The sequence below is a fragment of the Physeter macrocephalus genome, chromosome 11, assembly GCF_002837175.3.
Source record: "Physeter macrocephalus isolate SW-GA chromosome 11, ASM283717v5, whole genome shotgun sequence".
Taxonomy (NCBI): Eukaryota; Metazoa; Chordata; class Mammalia; order Artiodactyla; family Physeteridae; genus Physeter; species Physeter macrocephalus.
The window spans coordinates 150,139,182-150,161,498 of record NC_041224.1 but is presented as its reverse complement, the minus strand read 5'-3'; the positions used below and the strand labels follow the sequence as shown (position 1 = coordinate 150,161,498).

Genomic DNA, 22,317 nt, shown 5'->3' with positions numbered 1-22,317 from the left:
ATACAGGGTTCACAATCGATTGTTTAATGTAATTATCTAGTAGTTAACCCCAAGACCCTGTCCCTTAAAAATCCATATAATCAGGGCAGAGGAATTTGCAGACCAACTAATAGCTGCTTCTATCGCAATGAAGTTAGACACTGAATATTAGTATTAAAGGAGAATTGAGATTTTTATAATTCCATCATAAGTTTTAAGAAATACCTGTACTCATGGTTAGCATTACTACTTATTACTTGGAATTCCAAACTGAGCTACAGAGGCTCTTAAACTTCACTGTCATTCAACAAAGTCTCACATCTAAATTCTTCAATGCGAGGAGAGGTTAAGACTGTCATACAGAAGCATTCTGAATCCATTTCAGGTCTTCTTCCCTCAAAAAGGATGTCAATTCTTGAAGAGCACAATTTAGAATTGACTAAACTATGAAGATATCGAGATATCGAGCGTGAAGTTAATCTTGAATAGTTTAAAATAAGAACTGCTTCAGATTCCAATTTGGCAGGTGCTAATTTAAAGGGCATCTAAGACATATTCAGTCTTTCTTATAGGTTTCAATGGTATTCAGAGATTGTTTACCTCAGTAGTTTTAATTCTGCTACACTGAGTAAGCACAAGGCATGAGATGTACTCTGGAAGGTAAACTGTTAGCGATGCAAAAGATATTCCTAGTTGGGGGAGCTAAAGGTGCCGATTTAGATCCATGATATTTTCTTTCCTTCTTTACAGTGCTCATTAGGAAAGAAAATATCATCTAATGGTCAAGTGCTTTGGACTCGTAATCAAACTGACTTAGTTCAAATCCCACCTCTACCAGGTATGTGATGTCTTCAAGCCTGAGTACCTATCTCATAGTCTCATCCTGAGGATTAAATAAGATAATGCACATCATTGCCTGGTACATAGAAGGAGCTCGATACGCATTAACTATTATTAATATTATTATGCAGATAAATTTCAATGATGTTTATCCATATAACTTTTTCAGGAAAATAATATCGAATCAGATTGCATCTAGACTTTACTTGATTCAAACTTAGCTTTATCAAGCAAAGGTACTTACGAGACAATAACATTATCAGACAATAATCTGAGGGAAGACAAAGTTACTGATTGCTTTCCAGATATGAATAAACCACAGAGAATTCAAAGTTTCAAAGTCTAAAATTTAGAAATGAAATTCCAAACAACTGTAAAAGCTATTGTATTACCATAAAAGAATAAAAGGTTAATACACCAGAAAATGCAAAAGTCCTTAAAAATGCAACTTTCTCAAATCTATTTTAAAAATAATCAACTGTCAGAGAAAAAACATACGGAACAATTTCGTTCTTTAGACACAAACCTTTGATTTGGTGGTAACTCAAAGCGCCAAAGAGGTTTATTATGAATGAGTCAGTTATTATATTAGACACAAAATAAAAACTTTTAACACATGAAAAACAAAACAAAGCTTAAAATGAGAATAAGTATAATGAAGAAGAGAAAGTTAACTACCAAGAAAAATACTATAAAGCAGGGAGACCAAAGGAAAAGCCCTGGCCTCTCCAAATGAAACATTCATGGTGAACAGGAATGCCAACCCCTAAACAAGACTTTTTGGATTCCAAATTGCTGAGAAGTTTCATGATTTGGGGTGGGGGGGGGAGCTTACCCCTTAATAGAAGTCTGTTCCAAAATAGAAGGTTTAAAAATTATAATTTAGAACAAAGTTATAAAAATGAAAATCTTAAAAAAGTTTTTACAATCAGTACTGAGAATAATCCTCAGTGTTTTTAAAAGTTATTATGTTCTAGATACAGTGTTAAGCCCTGTGCTTATGTTATTTCCTTACAACCTCACAACAATCCTATAAAGTCATTTAAGAGAAGAGTTGGATGTTAAACAGCTTGCTCAAGCAGTGACACTGATTTTGACCTACACTACCCGTCTCACAGTTCCTTTTTAAATTAGTGCATTACTAATTACCTTAAAAACCTTATTGAAGTAAGAATAGCACTACTTTCATGTGCATATCTATGGATCTTTACTGTTTCAACACATGAAAAATGTGGCATTATAATCCAAACTGGTCTGTAACAAGAAAAGTACAAAATGAGAGAAAGCCTTCAAAAAGTTTTATAGCAAAAAAAAAAGTTTTATAGCAATATGATATTTACAATTATAGGAGTAATTGTATGTCTGTTAAATCTCACAATACTGCATTTGGGCTTGTATTTTGTACGCTTTTTTAAAAAACATTATTTGTTTTATTTTTGGCTGTGTTGGGTCTTCGTTGCTTCCCGCCAGCTTTGTTGCGGAGAGCGGGGGCTACTCTTCGTTGCGGTGCACGGGCTTCTCACTGCGGTGGCTTCTCTTGTTGCGGAGCACGGGCTCTAGGAGTGCGGGCTTCAGTAGTTGTGGCACGCAGGCTCAGTAGTTGTGGCACACAGGCTTAGCTGCTCTGGGCGTGTGGGATCTTCCCGGACCAGGGCTCGAACCCGTGTCCCCTGCATTGGCAGGCAGATTCTTAACCACTGCACCACCAGGGAAGCCCTGTATGCCTTTTTTCCATATCATTTTCACAAGTATATTGCTCTGCAATGGAATGCAAGTTAAACAAAAACTGGCATGCACCAGAGAATTTGAGGAGTGCTGCCCTAGAGCTCTGGTGCAAACACTTTGCTTTCCCAGCTCTGTGACAAAGAGGAGATGTGATCAGGTAAATGACAATCCCCAGACCATCAATATAAAATCTCACTCTGTCCATCATTTATAACTGAACTTCATTCCTCAATCAGAGCACCTGATAAGCTGGGTTTATCCTAGGTAATGTTAAGTTGCAGGCTCTCAACCTACTTATGTAGCATTTTCATTTAGAGTCAAAGAAAACTGCTCATCAACAACTGAATCTTAAAACACAATATAGTACTAAACTAGTGTGTCCAACTCTTTTATCCGACAAAACCTCATTTGTGTAAAGCATGTTTTGGCTGCCTTTACAAGTTTAATTTTTCTCCTGCCCATATGCTGAAGAAGAAAGCATCTTGATTATCAGTCACTTATAAATACATTTGAGAATCAGAGCCTGATTTTGTTCCTTTGTTTTAGAAGTCATTTAGGCATAAGGAAGTTACAAAAGCATCAAGAAAGTTGGTTGGGGGGCAACGCAGTGGAGAAAGTGACAAAAAAATCAATGCCACACAAACCTCTTGATGGTCAGATATGGCAGCTAGACACCACTGCTACAGCAATTTCAGACTACTTGATTTTAACTCATTTCTAAATACTAATCCTGCCATAATTAATGGCTTTATTGATCTTTTATTCCTGCTCTGAGAAATTCTGAAGAAAAAAGTTTTGAATGACAAAGCAGCAGACAGATTAAGAACATGAATAAAAAGCATATCTTTTCATATAAATGGAAGTGAACTGCAAAATAAATTGGGTTTATTGGTCTTTTTATTTATAATAACTCCAGTCCCCAAGAAAAGCTAGACTTCCTTAAAAAGAAAAGTTGTTTAGTCAATGCAGGAGTTTGGGGAGCTATTCTCTAAGGGTAGAAACTGTGCTTCCTAGTCTCCATGAATGAAGTTTATTTTTTACACATTTATCAACTCACTAGTTTCGCAATACATTGTTCTATAATAATAGTACAATTTGTCTAGAAAAAAATGCTAATTCCTAGGAGATAAAAATCACCAGTTGAATTCTAAAATGTCTTTAACTAAGTTATACATAACTTTTATTTTTGTCCTAACAGCTCAAAATGCAGTTACTGCTGTAATAATGAACAGATATTATGAATGATGATGTACAGCATTTCAAGACCTGCATCTGGAAAAAGACCATTCGATCATCCATTTAGAAAGCCATAAGTGGGCTTCCCTGGTGGCGCAGTGGTTGAGAGTCCGCCTGCCGATGCAGGGGCCACGGGTTCATGCCCCGGTCCGGGAGGATCCCACATGCCGCGGAGCGGCTGGGCCCGTGAGCCATGGCCGCTGGGCCTGCGCGTCCGGAGCCTGTGCTCCGCAACGGGAGAGGCCACAACAGTGAGAGGCCCGCGTACCGCAAAAAAAAATAAAGATAATTAGTATGATATGTCACTTATGGCTTTCTTAGATAATTAGTATGATATGTCACTTACGGCTTTCTTTTTCTTTTTTTTTTTTTGCGGTACCACAAAAAAAATAAAGATAATTAGTATGATATGTCACTTATGGCTTTCTTTTTCTTTTTTTTTTTTTTTTGCGGTACCACAAAAAAAATAAAGATAATTAGTATGATATGTCACTTATGGCTTTCTTTTTCTTTTTTTTTTTTTTTTGCGGTACCACAAAAAAAATAAAGGGCATGTGGGATCCTCCCGGACCAGGGCACGAACCCGTGTCCCCTGCATCGGCAGGCGGACTCTCAACCACTGCGCCACCAGGGAAGCCCTAATTATCTTTATTAATAGCCTAGTTAATTATACCACTCACGTACACATTTCCTTCAGTGAGAAAAGAAGACAGCGTATACCTGCATATTGCAAAAATCACTCAAGACAGTTTGAGAAAATACTGAAACTGGAAAAGGTCTAAGAATTTTATAGAAATAAAAAGTTCTATCAGTTCTTCATTTGAATTAATTATAATTCTTGATAAATGTTATCTCAATAAGTTTTTAAATGTACAAACCAACTTAAACTTTACAAATGTCAGGCCTAATAATACCAACTCAATTCTACTGTAGTTATAAGAAAATATGATTTATGCCAGAGGAGAGATAGCAGGCTCACAAAGGACTGGGCAGGCAGGTAGCCCTAATGAGTGAAGTAGGCTTCACAGCCAAGAAGGACCATGACAATCTACCACTACTCAGCTCTAGCCAACTGTTACCTTGAGGAATAAAGACAAACACCAATAACAGTAAAATTAACATTCTGCTAATCTAATAAAGTAAGTCTGTGGGCTAGATTTGGTACATGGGCTACCAGTTTGCTACCTCTGCCACAAGGGACAGAGTGGCTAAGAACTGCTCTGAGTCAGAAAAACCGAGACTGAAAAAACAGCTGACTCTAACACACTTGATGAACTCGTCCAAGTTACATGATCTAAGTGTCAGTCTCCTCATCTGTACCTCACTGGGTCTTTTAAATGAAATTAGGTAATGTATATGCTCAAAAAATTGTAGCTCCATGTTATCATTAGATGCTGAAAGGAACGGATAAAAAAAGGAAACGGAAAAGGAGCAGCAGCAATTCAAGTCCCCCTACTATCTGGCTGTGGGGTTTATTTCTCAAACTCCTACTGCCTAGTTCGGCCTTCTTCCTCACCCACAGGTTATTTTCTTTACCAGCAATAAATGCCTCCTCTTTCCTCAGGTTTCCTCAAGGCCTACCTCACACCTCACCTATACCTTTCCTTTATATCAATACTTCAAGACATTCTCCACTCCCCTTTTCTTTGAAAGCACTTTGAAGACTGGCAGTGAAACTATCTTACTGCTGAACCCCAAGGTATACTCAAGAAATCCTGAATGTAGTAGTTTTTCTCCCTCAATCTTTGAGCGCTATGCATGTTGTGAACTCCTTATGACAACCTGAAGAACCTATCTGCACTTTCATTGAACAATGCTTTCATCATTCTTCCCTGTTAATGTCTGTTCAAGTGATGATAAAGAATTAAAGAAATTAAACAAAATGTCAAGCCATATTAACAAAAAGTTCATTTCTAAACAAACATTTGAAAACAACTTCAAAAACCCATTCAATGGTCTCCTTCTTTAAAAGGAAATGTGACTTAAGAACAATCTAATTTAGTGTTTTTCTTACTTCATTCATATTACAGGTATCCAAAAAAATACCTTTCCCCAAAAAGCTATGCTTGATTTTCTCAAAAAGATTAGTTATACTGATTTCAACTCATATGGACAAACAACATTCTCCATTTATATTTTGATTGCAATCTAGAATCTTGATTCTTTGGAACTTCTGGGTATCAAAAGAACATTATGGTGCCTCTCTCCCGTAAATTGCAGAGTCCCACATTTTGGTATGCAATTTCAGCGAGTTCAGAGTATTCCAGAATCTTCAGTGGATCCACCCACCCCAGTTAAGAACTCTAGTGATGAAGAGGTTTGTTTCTATTATTACATGTTATGCATCTTTCGAAAAGATAGTCTTCCTTAATAAGACCTTTAGCTCTGATATTAACTGGGGAAGCAGCTTCCCTTTACAACTGTCACTACTTCCTAGCTGCCATCTTGACAGCTAACAGAAAATTGAGAACTTCTTACCTCCGAGAAATTAACAGCCAAAGGAATGATTCCAGCCACGTAACATCCCACCAACATAGCCAGAGACAGCAGACTAATGGAGATGAAATCATCCATTCTGCCCTCCTTTATTCACCCACCACCAGACTACAAATTCTCGAGGCTTCGAAGGGTGCTTAGGTTCTTAAACGCGTGTGGTTGTTCAGAGATAACAAGTGGACTTTCAGTTCTTTGGTCCTCCCCACCGGCAGATGTGTTCACGAGGCACTTTTCTCTTGAACGTACCTGGAAACAGATCCTTTTTGCTAATACTAGCACCAGAGAGAACTTTCAGCAATTTTAGGTCCCTGCCCGTAAATTTTCCGATACCAGTCACTGGATTCCCGTGGGTTAACAGATGAGAAAAGTCAATGGGAAAATATGCGAGTGAGAGATTTCTTCAGTCGTCGGAATAAGGGTAGCACAATGGGCCTACTTCCTCCACGAACAGCGTTCCAGACGGCAGTAGAAAAGGACGAAAACCCAAGCGAACTTGTTCGTTCTTCCAGCGGCCCTATCTCCCCGGGGCCGCCCCGCCTGTGATCCTCAGGCTGGTCTGGGACCAGCCCACCAATCCCGGCAAACTCTCTTCCGAGTCTAGAATAAGGAAAGGAGTCCTGCAGATTTCTAACGATGGGCCTTAGGGGTTCAGCAGCGAAGCTGATACAAAGCTGTCTCTGCCCTATACCCAGTGCTGCCCATGTTACTCCACTCCGCTGGGCCTTGACCCGGAGCCACCGATACTACAGCTGCCATGGCCGCCAAGTGGCACCTCTTCATTACTCCACTTCCGGATTGCCTTACCACCCCCTCCTTTAGAAGTGTACTTCCGGGTTACAACTGACCTATGCCCCGGGATTCTTATACTGCCGCCATTTTTGAGTGGGGCCATTGAAAGATGAATTGCATCACTCTCTATACCAGTGATCAATTTAGCCGCATGTATAATAACGAGAGTACGGAAGACAGCGTCTTTGAAAAAAAAAAAGATTCTTTTTCAAGTTCCGATACATTCCCCGTGGGTCTCGTCGCCCTTTTCCAAGATGGCTGAAACAGAGTCAGTATCTGCTCTAGCTGCCGGAAATATGTTAGTCTCTATGGTCCGAAAGGTTCTTTCGCGGTGTCCTTCTGACGACTTCCGGTGGCTCCTCTCGCGGGGATTGGCTGTTGGCTGCGTTGCGGCTAAACTCGTGTGCGGCGGCGGAGTCGGCGGCGGAGTCGGCAGCGGCTGCAGGAAGAGTTTGGCGCGATGGTGAGGAAGGCCTAACCGGCTCCCCGAGCCCCTAGCCTCCAGGGTGACCCCAGCCCATACATCTTCTCCCCACCCAGTCTAGCGCGAGCATGCTGCTGCTCGGCCCTCCGGCGTGTGGGTCGACCCTTCCCCTTCCCGCCGCGGAGACGCTGGGCCTGGCGGTAGGCCCCGGAGCCAGGGTCCGCCCTGCGGTTGCGCGCCCGCCGGCTGGCTCGGGCAAGGAGTGCGGTGCGGAGGAGGCACTTTCTCCCGATTGCTGCTTGGTAGAGGCAGGCGTGGGGAGGCTGCTCTTTCCCTCCAAACTTTCTAGCTTCCTGTGGGAACAATGGCCGAAGGATGTCTGACAATCCTGTCCTAAAGCTGACAGATTGAGTCTACTGCACCCAGCGTGTGGGCCAGGAGGGGTCGTCTTTGCTTTGTAGCGTGCTCTCTCAGCTATTCCCTTTTGTTTTTCTGTGCTCTGTTCTTTTGGAAAAATATGTAATATTTTTCCTTTTCTCTAAGACCTCCAGAGGCCTGGTTTGATGTGGGTTTTTTTGTTTTTTCAGCCCTTAATCCTGTGCTTATCGTTATTTATATTCTTTTGGGGCTGGAGGCTGAAAAGATAGGTTCAGCTGAAGGTCCAGGTTCCTTAGAATCTGACCGGGTTGGTAGTGGAGTGGGTGGGAAGGGTTCTTTGTGGTTTTTTGTTTTTTGCTTGTGTATATGTATTTTGTAATCCGCAAAAAGGAGACGCTCACAGGGATTCTGAGGAGTCATGGTTATTTCCACACTTCAATTTTCGTTTTCTGGTTGCTGCAGTTATTAACAGATTATGCAGCTATTGTTAATAAGGAACTTTTTCAGGTTGTCCTTTTCTGAATTTCAATGTTTGACCCAACGTAATCTCCCAAAGACGACTGGGAATTAGAAGACTGGGTTTCCATTTCCTGTTTTGTTATAACTAGCAGTGTGACCTTGGGCAAGTCGTTTCATCTCTGAGTTTCCTTCTTTCTCTGCCTTTTATGTCACTATTTGGTATTGTATTAAAATGCTTAGATCAAAATCTGAGAAAATGACAGCAGTTAATATCAACAACCCATTCTCGTTGAACAAATATCAGTGATAATTCCTTATCATTTCAAGTAGAATTAAAAATTGGAATTTGTATTTAAAGTGAACAATTATTGGTTCAAAAGTCTTAAGTACTTTTGCTTTACTGAAGATACCAGCTTCAATTTCTTTTTTCTTTCTTTTTTTTTTTTTGGTAGTTGGAGAGAAGCATTTGAAGCTAAATAGCCAATGTTATGTACTGCAGTATTTCTGCAACAGTAGAATGACTATTCTTAGGGTTCATGTTTGTGAGACTTTAAAAAAGTTAACAAAGCCAGATTAACTATTCATTAGAGTGAATCAAAGCCACTTGGTAATCAGAGAGAATAAGGATTTTATTAAGGTAATTCTGCATAAATTTTATTTTTTTGATTTAGGTTTCACAATGTTATCTTCTTATTGTGGCAAATATTAATATATATATGTTTGCCTATATGTACTTATGTTTTTTGTGTGTGTATGTATGTGTATATATATATATATATATATATATGGAACTGGTCATTCCCCTGAGAAAGAGTACCTTAAGGAAGGCCAGGACCAAATCTGTCCAGAAGGAAAAAATGGATAGGGCAAATGTATTTGGATTTTTAGTAAAACGAAAGGGTTCCAAAAATGGCTCCAATAAGAAGAAAGTGACCAAAATTGGTTTGAGAGGTATTACCATCTTAAACTGGTGACAGAAAGGCACTGCCACTTAAGAATAATAACCGTTTTGACTACAGTTCTGTAAATTTAGTCATTTCTTGTTCTTAATTTTTAAGCCTTGTCTTTGGGCAGTAAGTACTGAAAACAGTAAACTTTGCTCAGGTTCACTTTAAGAGTAGATATAAAAAGCATACCGTATAGCCATTTCCATATCTTTACTCTCTTAAGTGACTTAATCCTTTATTTTGCATTAGAATAAGGATAAAATTAATATAGTAGTAACTGGTATGGCTAGTGTGTGGGGCAGGCCCTTTTGCAGGAATTCTAATGTAGTTTATAAATTAATTTTCTTCTCAACATATGACCTATTGAAACTACTGGTGACTTATAAAAACTTATAAATAACAAGTAATCTAATATACTGCTTTCTTTAGCTTTTACTCACAATTTAAGAACGGCCTTGATTGTGTTCAGGTCGTTATAGGTGAGAATTACTTTTCATCTCTTGTCATCAAGTTCTGTTTTATCTCAAATCCTCAAACTTTTAATCAGAATGACTCAGTTCTTGATGGGGAGGGAGGAATATGATAAATTCCTTTGTTTTTCATATTGGGTTCAAAGTACTATTTTGGGGGTGATTATTCAGAAAGTCTAGGCATCATCTATTTCAGTTGCAGATTGTTGGTGGTTAAAAATTCTCATCATTTCAAAACAGTTTGATTCCTGTAATTAGGAGATTTTGTTTGTTTTTTTACCCTAAAATAATAGTACAGCAGAAGAGAAGAGAAAAATATGAATAGTTGGATTTAGGATTTAGGATTTAGGATACAGTGAGGTTACATCATACTTGAATTTAATTAATAAGCCTTACACACTTGGCAAAAAATTGGAAGGGGTTGTACCCTCAACAGACCAGTGTTCTGGAGGCATTTTTGGTTGTCACACCTTGGCCAGGAGAGGGTGGGAGTGCAGGTACTACTGGTATTTAGTGGGAATAGACCAGGGATGCTGCTGAACATCCTGCAATGCACAGGACAGCCTCTGCAGCAAGGAATCTTCCAGCCAAAGCCAGATTAACTATTCATTAGAGTGAATCAAAGCCACTTGGTAATCAGAGAGAATAAGGATTTTATTAAGGTAATTCTGCATAAATTTTATTTTTTTGATTTAGGTTTCACAATGTTATCTTCTTATTGTGGCAAATATTAATATATATATGTTTGCCTATATGTACTTATGTTTTTTGTGTGTGTATGTATGTGTATATATATATATATATATATATATATGGAACTGGCCACTCCCCTGAGAAAGAGTACCTTAAGGAAGGCCAGGACCAAATCTGTCCAGAAGGAAAAAATGGATAGGGCAAATGTATTTGGATTTTTAGTAAAACGAAAGGGTTCCAAAAATGGCTCCAATAAGAAGAAAGTGACCAAAATTGGTTTGAGAGGTATTACCATCTTAAACTGGTGACAGAAAGGCACTGCCACTTAAGAATAATAACCGTTTTGACTACAGTTCTGTAAATTTAGTCATTTCTTGTTCTTAATTTTTAAGCCTTGTCTTTGGGCAGTAAGTACTGAAAACAGTAAACTTTGCTCAGGTTCACTTTAAGAGTAGATATAAAAAGCATACCGTATAGCCATTTCCATATCTTTACTCTCTTAAGTGACTTAATCCTTTATTTTGCATTAGAATAAGGATAAAATTAATATAGTAGTAACTGGTATGGCTAGTGTGTGGGGCAGGCCCTTTTGCAGGAATTCTAATGTAGTTTATAAATTAATTTTCTTCTCAACATATGACCTATTGAAACTACTGGTGACTTATAAAAACTTATAAATAACAAGTAATCTAATATACTGCTTTCTTTAGCTTTTACTCACAATTTAAGAACGGCCTTGATTGTGTTCAGGTCGTTATAGGTGAGAATTACTTTTCATCTCTTGTCATCAAGTTCTGTTTTATCTCAAATCCTCAAACTTTTAATCAGAATGACTCAGTTCTTGATGGGGAGGGAGGAATATGATAAATTCCTTTGTTTTTCATATTGGGTTCAAAGTACTATTTTGGGGGTGATTATTCAGAAAGTCTAGGCATCATCTATTTCAGTTGCAGATTGTTGGTGGTTAAAAATTCTCATCATTTCAAAACAGTTTGATTCCTGTAATTAGGAGATTTTGTTTGTTTTTTTACCCTAAAATAATAGTACAGCAGAAGAGAAGAGAAAAATATGAATAGTTGGATTTAGGATTTAGGATTTAGGATACAGTGAGGTTACATCATACTTGAATTTAATTAATAAGCCTTACACACTTGGCAAAAAATTGGAAGGGGTTGTACCCTCAACAGACCAGTGTTCTGGAGGCATTTTTGGTTGTCACACCTTGGCCAGGAGAGGGTGGGAGTGCAGGTACTACTGGTATTTAGTGGGAATAGACCAGGGATGCTGCTGAACATCCTGCAATGCACAGGACAGCCTCTGCAGCAAGGAATCTTCCAGCCCCAAATGTAATAGTGCCAAGGTTGAGAAACCCTGAAATAGATGCACTAACAAAAACATGCTCCCCAGTGAGGGTGGGATGGAAGATAAAAGTCTATCTGCTGTTCTTTAGGCCTATTCACATCTCCTACAATGTGATCCTCTAGCTATTTTGTGTGATTCCAGAGTTTAAAAATACATAGCCCCTTAAGGTGAGTCATCTACTAGGTGAATAATTTAATGGATTTTCTAGGGTAATGTTAACTATATATACTAATCTTATATTGCCAATTTATCTTACGCCTTAATGTTTGAGTCTAATCCCTGGATAAGATGTGACTTCACTGTTGTGCTAAAGTTAGAAAAAAACATAGATTGATGCAGTGCTTGCAGTCATTGTAGTGTTTTCCTTTTTCCCTCCTTTCATCAGCCCATATCTGTTTTTATTAGGGACTTAATAGGACTAGAGCTAGAAAGTGACCAATGGAGATAGAACACCTAAGCAGGTTTATAATCTGGCTAGGAAGATAGGTGCAAAAGAGAAAAAACAGTACAGGGTAGCTTATGCTGAGTACTTGCAGCCAGTAAGTGCAATAGAAGTTTGAGAAAGCACTCATTAAGGACTGGGAGGCTAAGAGAGACCTTACAGAAGGTAATCCACCCTCTGGTGCTACACTTGGGCAAAGGCATAAGTACTGTAGAAGGAGCACCCTGATTAATAGTGTTTTAATAACCAATGATCATTTGTTATGAATGGAGATTCTATCTCATGCTATGAATTTCTCAAATATGAGTTGGAAACTTATATTGAAATCACTTTTCCCTCCACAGTCTCACACCATTTTGCTGGTACAGCCTACCAAGAGGCCAGAAGGCAGAACTTATGCTGACTATGAATCTGTGAATGAATGCATGGAAGGTAAGTTTAAACACTAGTTGAGAGGTAGAAATCTTTGAGTTTGTTTCGGGGGTGGGGAGGTGTTGGGGGGTGGGGGTGGGCGGGCTGTAGAGACTCCCCACTCCCATGCTAGCGTCAACACCGGCTTGTTGACGCTGGCCTGGGGTGAGAGTGGTAGGTGCTGCAACTCTCAGGTGTCTTGGGTTTGTTTTTTCCTCCGGATTTCTTGCATTGTTAATTTGAGCAAGGAAAGTAGATATTTAGGACCGTATTTTTTGAATATTTGAAATATAAATTATATATACTGTCTTTCTGTTGCAAATATTACTTTACTTTTTTTAATCAAGCTCATTATATAATGACTTTCCCAAGCCTCTGATTGTTATGTAAATGTTCTGTTATTTGTTATGTTATTTTTGTTACTGTGTTATGTAAATATTTTACGGATATTCCTTATATATTGTGGTTAAACTCAAGCACTATAGAATTGTTAAGGCAGGCCCGAGGAACCTAATAGTGCCTACAGAACCTAATGGTCTGCTTATTAAACAAATAAATGTTAAAAGCTGGTCCACCAGAATGTTAAAAAGTAAAAAATTAGCTCAGTGAATAAAGGCAAATGGAACCAAATCAGTATACTTTCCTGTACATTTGATAAGCTGGCACCACCCTGAAGGGAAGTATTAGCCCTCAGTAAACCATTAGATAAGAGCACATAGATTGGATCATCACAAATTGGATTCATCTTTACATTTAATCATTATATCAAGTAAACCACCCTGCACCCTGTCTAGCAAATTGCACATTCTTCACTTCTTCCTATAAAGATTTTATAGTCGGTGTTTTTGCTGCTGGCATGTCCCTGAATTTGTTGATTATCTGAAGCTAACAGGGTTAGACTTAAAATCTCTTCATTTAAAACCAACAATGGGTAGACCTGTGGGGGGAAAAAAGCTACTTCTAGTAATTAGAGACAGCTTCTAAGCTTTCCTGATCCTGCCATCAAATTCTGCTCTAGAAGAGCAAGGCTCTTGTTCTTTTCTCAGGTCCCTTCCTCTGCTGATATCCTTACTTGCCATTAAGGTAGACTCTGTACATAGACTGTCTTTTTAATGAATACACTTTATTTCTAGAGCAGTTTTAGGTTTAAAGAAAAATTGAACAGGAAGTACAGAGGGTTCCCATATACTTCTCCCTAACCCCAGTTTCCCCTATTAATAAATCTTGCATTGGTATGCTACATTTTTTACAGTTGATGAACCAGTATTGATGCATTATTAAAGTCCATAGTTTACATTAGAGTTCATTCTTTGTGTTGTACAGTTCTGTGGGTTTTGCCAAATGCATAATGTCATGTATCTACCATTACAGTATCATATAAAATAGGCTCACTGTCCTGAAAATCCCCTGTGCTCCACTTATTCATCCCTCTTCACCCCATCCCTGCCGCCTGGCAACCACTGGTCTCCTTGCTGCCTCCATTGTTTTTGCCTTGTCATAGAATTGGAATCATTGCCATATGTAGCCCTTTCAGACTGGCTTTTTTCACTTAGCAGTATGTATTTAAGGTTCTTCCATGTCTTTTTGTGGCTTGACAGCTCTTTTTTCTTTCTTTTAAAATTAGAAATGGTGGTTTATTTTCCATTTTAAAAGTTAAAATGGAAATACTGCAATCAGTTCTCACATGGTGGTTGCCAAATGGTAATTTTCTCTCTTATTTTTCTTCGTTATAGTAGTTAATATTAGTCTGGAATACAGAGCTTTCCCTCCCCGCATCCCCTTTTTAAAATTAATAGATTTAGTTTTTTTAGAGTAGTTTCAGGTTTACAGGAAAATTGGTTAGAAAGTACAGTTCTATCATACCCCTGCTTCCTTCCCACCCCCTCCCAGTTTTCCCTATTATTTACATCCTGTATTAGTTTGATACGTTTGTTACAATTGTAGAATCAATACTGGTACATTATTAACTAATGTCTATAGTTTACGTTAATGTTTGCTTTGAACATTCTGTGAATTTTGACGTGTGTAATGACCATTTACTACCCTAAAAATCCCCTGTGCTCCACCTACTCATCCCTCTCTCCCCGCAAACCTCTGGCAACCACTGATCTTTATAATATCTCCATAGTTTCACCTTTTCCAGAATGTTGTATGGTTGGAATTATAATATGTAGCTTTTTCAGATTGGCTGTTTCACCTAGCAATACGCTTTTAAGGTTTCTCCTTGCTTTTCGTGGCCTGATAGCTCATTTCCTTTTATTGCTGAATAATAGTCCATTGTATGGATATACCACAGTTTGGTTATCCATCACCTATTGAAGGATATCTTGGTTGCTTCCAAGCTTTGGCAATTAATAAAGCTGCTATAAACATTACTGTGTAGGTTTTTGTGTGGACCTGAGCTTTCAGCTCCTTTGGGTAAATACTGAGGAGTATGATTGTTGGATCCTATAGTAAGATGTATTTAGCTTTGTAAGAAACTGACAGTCTGTCTTCAGATGTGGCTATATCATTTTGCATTCTCACCAGCAGTGAATTAGAGCTCCTGTGGCAGCATTTGGTATTGTCAGTGTTTGGGATTTTTTTGCCATTCTAATAGATGTATAGTGATATCTCATTATGTTAATTTGCAATTTCCTCATGTGATGTTGGGCATCTTTTCATAATGCTTATTTTCCTTCTGTATATCTTCTCTGGTGAGGTGTCTGTTCAGATCTTTTGCCCATTTTTTTAATTGTTTGTTTTCTTATTGTTGAATTTTAGGAGTTCTTTGTATATTTTTGATAACAGTGCTTTATCATATATACGTTTCGCAAAGATTTTCTCCTAGTCTGTGGCATGTCTTTTCACTTTCTTGATAGTGTCCTTTGATGTACAAAAGGTTTAAATTTTGATGAAGTCCAACTTATCTAAGAAGCCATTGCCTTATCCAAAGTCAAAAAGATTTGTGTCTATATTTTCTTCCAAGGGTTTTATAGTTTTGACTGTTACATTTAAGTCTCTGGGCCATTCTGAGCGAATATTTATACATGGTTTAAGATGGGTCCAAGTTTGTTCTTTTGCATGTGAATGTACAGTTGTCCTAGCACCATTTGTTAATAAAACTACTCTTTGTCCATTGGATTGTCTTGGTCTCCTTGTCGAAAAGCAGTTGACCATAGATGTGAGGGTTTATTTGTGGACTCTTGCTTCTATTCCATTAATCTGTGTGCCTGTCTTTATGCATAAGCAGTACCACACTGTCTTGATTACTGTAGTTTTGTAATAAGTTTTGGAATCAGGAAGTGTGAGTCTTCCAACTTTGTTCTTTTTCAATATTGTTGACTGTCCTTGACCCCTGTATTTCTGTATCAAATTTAGGATCAGCTTCTCAGTTTCTGCAAAAGTACCTCGGATTTTGATATGGATTGCGTTAAATTTGTAGATCATTTGGGGGAGTATGACCATCTTGATATTGAGTCACCCATTCCATGAACATGAGATAGCATTCCATTTATTTAAATCTTTACTTTCAGTGACATTTTATAGTTTTCAGTGTGTGTCTTGTGTCTTTTTTATTAAATTTATTCATAAGAATTCTTTTTTGATGCTATTTATTTCATTTTCAGATTATTGTTGGGATATAGAAATACTGATTTTTGTATATTGATCTTATATCATGCAATCTTGCTTCACTCATTTATTAGTTCTAATAGTTTGTGTTTTGTAGTTTCCTTAAGATATTCTGTATATAAGATGGTGTCATTTGTGACTAGAGATAGGTACACTTCTTCCTTTCCAATCTGAATGCTTGTTATTTCTTTCCCTTGCCAAATCAACCTGACTAGAACCTCCAATACAATGTTGAATAAGAGTGGCAAGAGCGGATATTCTAGTGTTCTTCTCATCTGAGTGGGAAAGCATTCAGTCTTTCACCGCTAAGTATGATGGTAACTGTGGGTCAGTGCTACAATGAAATTTCCTTCATTATAAAAGGTTTTTACTTCCTTTCCATTTCACCCTTTCTATTCAGGAACTTATGAGTGATGTTTCTGATCACAGTGTGTGTACCAGTACCAATCAAAAACCCTAACTAAGGGACTTCCCTGGTGGCGCAGTGGATAAGACTCCATGTTCCCAATGCAGGGGGCCCGGGTTTGATCCCTGGTCAGGGAACTAGATCCCACGTGCGTGCCACAACTAAGAGTTCACATGCCACAACCAAGGAGCTGGTGAGCCACAACTAAGACCTGGCTCAACCAAAAAATAAATAAATAAATAAAATAACTAAAACTTAAAAAAAAAACAACCCTTACTAAGATAGCTTTTGACAACTCTGGTTGAATATTACTTTTTCTTAGGAAATTTATGAAGTCAATTTAGAGGTACATGAAGACCTGTATGTACAGGATAGAACATATTTATTTATTGAAAAACCTGCTAAGACACACATTGTCGGAATTCCCCAGCAGTCCAGCGGTTAGGACACTGCGCTTCCACGGCAGGGGCCCCGGGTTCGATCCCTGGTCAGGGAACTAAGTGCCACAAGCTGTGCGTGGTGCAGCCAAAAAAAAAAAAAGTTTTATTATTAAGGCACAAAATACCAAGATTCTGGTGAATTTACAAAATTTTTAAAAATTTGCTAGTGGCAACAGTGAAAACAAAAGTGATCAACTTACTGTTCTTTTCCCAGCCCAACTTTATAAAAATAAATATTATGATATTAGCATATAACACTACTCATATCTAAAGTTCATACAATTGTGAGGTCTTGGTTTTCCCCTCCCTCTTAGGTGTTTGTAAAATGTATGAAGAACATCTGAAGAGAATGAATCCCAACAGCCCCTCTATCACATATGATATCAGTCAGTTATTTGACTTCATTGATGACCTGGCAGACCTCAGCTGCCTTGTGTAAGTATTAGCCGCCATATCTGTTAAATTGTATTTTTCTATTGTTTGTTTGTTTGAGGAGATTTATGGTATTGGGAACTCACTCTGCCTGACACTGATCGTTGTGTTTTGCTTACTATGTATTAATATTTCTTCTGCATGTGGCTCATAAATTAAGTTGTCAACATAAAGCTAAAGGCACAGGAAAATCTTAAGAACTTTGCTAATTGATGCAGTTAGTATGCATCAACTTTGAACTGAGAACTTTGTTCCTTAAACTTAATAATCTTTTTCGTAGGTTTTTTTTTTTTTCCCCATTATAGTCTTTATCCTAAAGCAGTTGGCTTTGGATTAAAACTAAGATTATTCTGTTTTCATGACATTAGTTTTAGAATGTAAATATATATAGGACTGAAATGGAATTTGATTTTAATTCCATCCAGTGTTAATCAAGTATATTTTGGCATGTTAGAATGAGATTTTTTTTATAGACCCTTAGTTTTCTATTCTCAGAGGTTTGTCAAATTAAAATTTTTTCCTAACATATTATGCTTGTTATAATTTATTTCAATAATTATTTATCACCACTATTACTAAGGATCAAGTCAGTCTGTAATACTCAGTCTCCTCAACATTTTTGGGCAAGAGCTTGAGTATAAGTACAGCTAATTTTAAAGGGGAAAATGGAAGTACCTTATAATGAGATCTTCAGTCACCAGATGCCTTAAAGTTTATTACATGCCAGACACTGTGCTAGAAGAAAAAACTATTTTTCAGTGGTGAAAAACATATAGGTCCTACTCTGAGGCACTTCCTGGATCACCACTGGAGCCAAGCCTGGACTTGCTGCCTCACCAAAGATTGCTGGTGAAAATAAGCATTTCCTTGCAATTTTTGAGTTTTGTTTTCTGCATCTCTTCATTGTGTTTCACTTATAGCCATTTCATTTTGCTCACTCAGAACATTCAGGTGATCCAGTTCTGGTCTTTAATGAAATGTGTTTAATAATTTTATTATTTTAATATAAAAACTCAGAAAACTGTTGAGGCCAATAGAGCTATACATATTACACTATGTTGGTTTGTAATGACTATAGTTGATCTGTTTATTGTCTGACGCACACAGAAAGAGACACATACTATTCATCTAACAAATATTTATTAAGTGCCACCTATGTACCATGTGCGTTCTAGGCGCTGGGGATTGAGCAGTGAATAAATCAGGTTAAAAGGAACCCTGTGAAGCTGCAGAAGAATAAGTGAGGGGGAGAGTAGAGGGAGATGAATTTGGTGGGGCAGAGAGGGTGATATCCTAGAAGCCAACTCAAAAGTACTTCATATTATTGGTAGATCAAATTAATGAGGACTGAGAACTGACTCTTGGTTTAGCCGTGTGGAAGTCTTTGGTGACTTCCAGAGCAGTTTTGGTAGTGTGACAGGAGTAAAATCTTTATATATTCCAGTGAGTTTAAGTTAATGAGAAGAGAGAAATTGTAGGCAGCCAACACAGACAACTTTTTTGAAGAATTTAGCTGAGAAGGAGAGCAGAGAAATGGGGTTATAGCTAGAGAAAGGAATACTTTTTTTTTCCCTTTAATTTTGTTTTTAAGCTGAGAGAAATAATGGTAAGTTTGCAGGCTGTTGGGATGATGTAGTAGAGAGGGGAAAGTTGATGGTTTTAGGTAGGATCTTAGACAGTACGTTAATAGCAAAGTAGGAAGGATGGGCAGATACGGTGGAAGCTTGGGGAATTTGTATTCTAATTGCTTTAGTTACCTCAGGAAAATAGGAAGAAGGACACCATTTGAAATTAAGGGTGAGGGAGGAGGTGTCCGGAGGCTTGTGAAAAGAGGTAAGAAATTATCTTGGAGGGTGAAGGGATTAGGGAATGTGTGGTTTAAGAGGTACTTGATAATGAATTTAAAGTTAAATTAATCATGTGATAATAGTTTTTTCCTAGTCACTCTTAACATGAATGGTTACAGGTGAGTCTCTACAGGTAGAGAATCAGCAGAGATTTTGCTAACAGTTGAGGATGTATGCAAGGGAGTATTAATGCAAGGGACTGAATGACCATGTAGGGGTTGGGATGGGGTAGGGACAGGTAGGATCAATTAATTACAGATCACAGTGGGGTCAAAGGATTGTTGAAGGTGAGGTATTGGGAAGTAGTGATCAGAGAACAAGGTGTTTGAAATTGGGAGATTGAAGTTGCTGGTAATGAGAAGGTATAGGGATCTGGCCAAGGAAGGGCAGGAGATGAGATCATATAAGAACTGAGAGGCCGAGATGTTGGCAGGATCATCTAGTGGATATGAAATCACGAATAATGTGTTTATTTACTTTCTAGAATTTGAGAACAGGGAGCTTTGTTTTTGTTCACTGCTGTATCCCCAGTGTCTAGGATAGTATTTGGCACATAGTTGTTATTGAGTAAATATTGGTTGTTAAAATACATGTCATCAATATAATATGATTTGAGGCATAGCTTTTTTAAATTATTGGTAATCTTCCTTTTCTCTCATTTGCATTACAGAGCTATAGTTGGAAATGATAGGATGGTCTAAATAAAAGTGAAAGAATCTGATGACTTCTTTCGTGCTAAATTTTGCAGTGTCTTATATTCTCAGAAATCTTGGAAATTATTTATCTGATTAAGCTGTGGGTATTTTATTTTTACACTATGATGGAGGGTTTTGTTTGTTTTTTGTTTTTGTTTTTTAATATATCTTTGTTCTAGGTGTATTTGGGGAAATAGTCACACTTGAACTTAAACATTGGATGTTTCAGTTGGAACTTAAAATTTTAACAGCTAGTGTGCATATTCTCATTTCATTCTTTAAATGAATTGTTGATTTTATTTTAAAAATTAATGGCTGTCTTTCTGATTCTATAAAAATCACTTATTGAGACATTGGGTATCTAATCCTGATGGTTTGTGATGTGACACTCATTCGCAGCAGATGGGGAATTACTTACAACCTTGGGAGGTTATGGTTAAGATCTAACTGGAGTTTTAGGATTAGACATAGCTGAGTTTGAATCCTGGCTCTGTCATTTGCTAGCTTCCTTGGGCAAGTTAGCTTAATACTGCTAAACCTCAGATTGCTTATTTGTAAAATTTAGATACATCTACCTCACAGGACTACTGGTGAGGATGCAGTGCTTACTTAGCACAGCAGTATCAGGTATATGGCAGGAACTCCATTTTTAACTAGGTTGACATCAGGCAGGGTTTTATTTTTAATTACAGTGAGTAGGTTGGTTCTTTAAAATTTGCCACAAGTAGAATGATAGTTTCAAATTTCACAAGTGAGTTAAATTGTACTGTTATCGAATAAAGAGGTGTTATGTTGGTTTTTTGACAGTGAAAGTTACACAGAGTAAAATAGTAGCTTTTATAGGGACATACTACAGGTATGTCATTAGTGATAGAACATAACATTTCTAACTTTGTGCCATTAAATGTAAACCAGAAACTACGTCTAGCATGCTAAAATGATTTCTAATACTTGCATTGTTAAAGCAAAACAGAGGAAAGACATCTTCAATTATATATATTATATACAATTATATATTACAATAATTAATTATTATAAATAATTCTTTCTAAGCTGTAGTAGTTCAGATAGTATACAAGAGAGATTAATGGTAATCTATAGTTTTTAATTGTCTGAAAACCTGTAAACTGTAGCTATTTATGTTTCTATCTCTAATGTTGAACTTTTGGCCTTTGAAAACTTTCAGAATCAAATTTGGATTTAGAACCATTTTGCCCATATGACTTTGTTATTTGAATGTTCCAGAGAAATAAGATTTCCAAAATTGCTTCCAAAGAGGTCACCTATTGCCATGGCATTTCCTATGACAGCACATCCTGGCCCTCTCCTTAATCAAGGATTGTGATTTGGCCTGTTATTCCTCAGACCAAGAATTGAGTTCATTTTTGGTTTGTAATTGTTGTGTACCCGTTGCTTGTATTAAGTTTAAATGGCAAGACATTTTTTATTATTTATTCTTAAACCGGTAGAGGAAGAATGGAATAAATAAGATACTTTGTTGACATAATTAAACCCAAAACAAACTGACCATGCATTAATAGTAAAATTTATTCATGAAGGATTTGTATTTCATATATTTGAAATCAGAGTACAAATTTCTTCACAGTTCTGTGATCTGTAAGGTGGGTTTTTTTTGTTTTTTGTTGTTTCCTTTTTTTTTTTTTCTTTTTTAAATAGGCTTTTTTTAAGATTATGATAACAGCGTTTTGGCCTTTCGAAGATGAGGGCTTTTCTTGTTTGCTTAGAGACAGAGGGACATTTTTATCCTTAGTTACTGTAATAAGGAAGGTACTCCTTCCTAATCAGGAAGACAGCTTGATATCGGTGAAGACCCCAGCTGATTTCCCTGCTCAGATCCACAGCTTCTGTTCTTGCATAAACCTGCACTTATTTTTATTCTTTTTTGGCCACGCTATAGGGCATGTGGGATCTTAGCTCCCTGACCAGGGATCAAACCCGCACCCCCTGCATTGGGAGCGTGGAGTCTTAACCACTGGACCGCCAGGGAAGTCCCTAAACCTGCACTTACTGACCATAACAGTAGACTAAAAGATTTATCTGTACCAACAGCTAGGGATTTTATTAATGTACTTAACATTTAATCGTCTCTTTTTTTTTTTTTTTTTTTTTTTTGCGGTACGCGGGCCTCTCACTGCTGTGGCCTCTCCCGTTGCGGAGCACAGGCTCCGGACGCGCAGGCTCAGCGGCCACGGCTCACAGGCCCAGCCGCTCCG

At 37.7% G+C, this 22,317-nt stretch overlaps 2 protein-coding genes across 2 annotated transcripts in view; one reads left to right on the top strand and one right to left on the bottom strand.

The window, feature by feature from the left end:
* The window catches only part of SLC39A9 (solute carrier family 39 member 9), a 49,569-nt gene extending 42,519 nt beyond the window's left edge, over nt 1–7,050 (bottom strand). The window contains exon 1 of the mRNA XM_007117753.4: nt 6,259–7,050. Within this exon, the coding sequence (XP_007117815.1) occupies nt 6,259–6,354 (96 nt within the window). The 5' untranslated portion in view covers nt 6,355–7,050. The remainder of the gene's footprint in view (nt 1–6,258) is intronic.
* Nucleotides 7,051–7,410: 360 nt separating this feature from the next.
* ERH (ERH mRNA splicing and mitosis factor) overlaps nt 7,411–22,317 on the top strand; it is a 17,326-nt gene continuing 2,419 nt past the window's right edge. Inside the window, exons 1-3 of the mRNA XM_007117752.4 lie at nt 7,411–7,528; nt 12,585–12,672; nt 17,424–17,544. Of these exons, the coding sequence (XP_007117814.1) occupies nt 7,526–7,528; nt 12,585–12,672; nt 17,424–17,544 (212 nt within the window). The 5' untranslated portion in view covers nt 7,411–7,525. The remainder of the gene's footprint in view (nt 7,529–12,584; nt 12,673–17,423; nt 17,545–22,317) is intronic.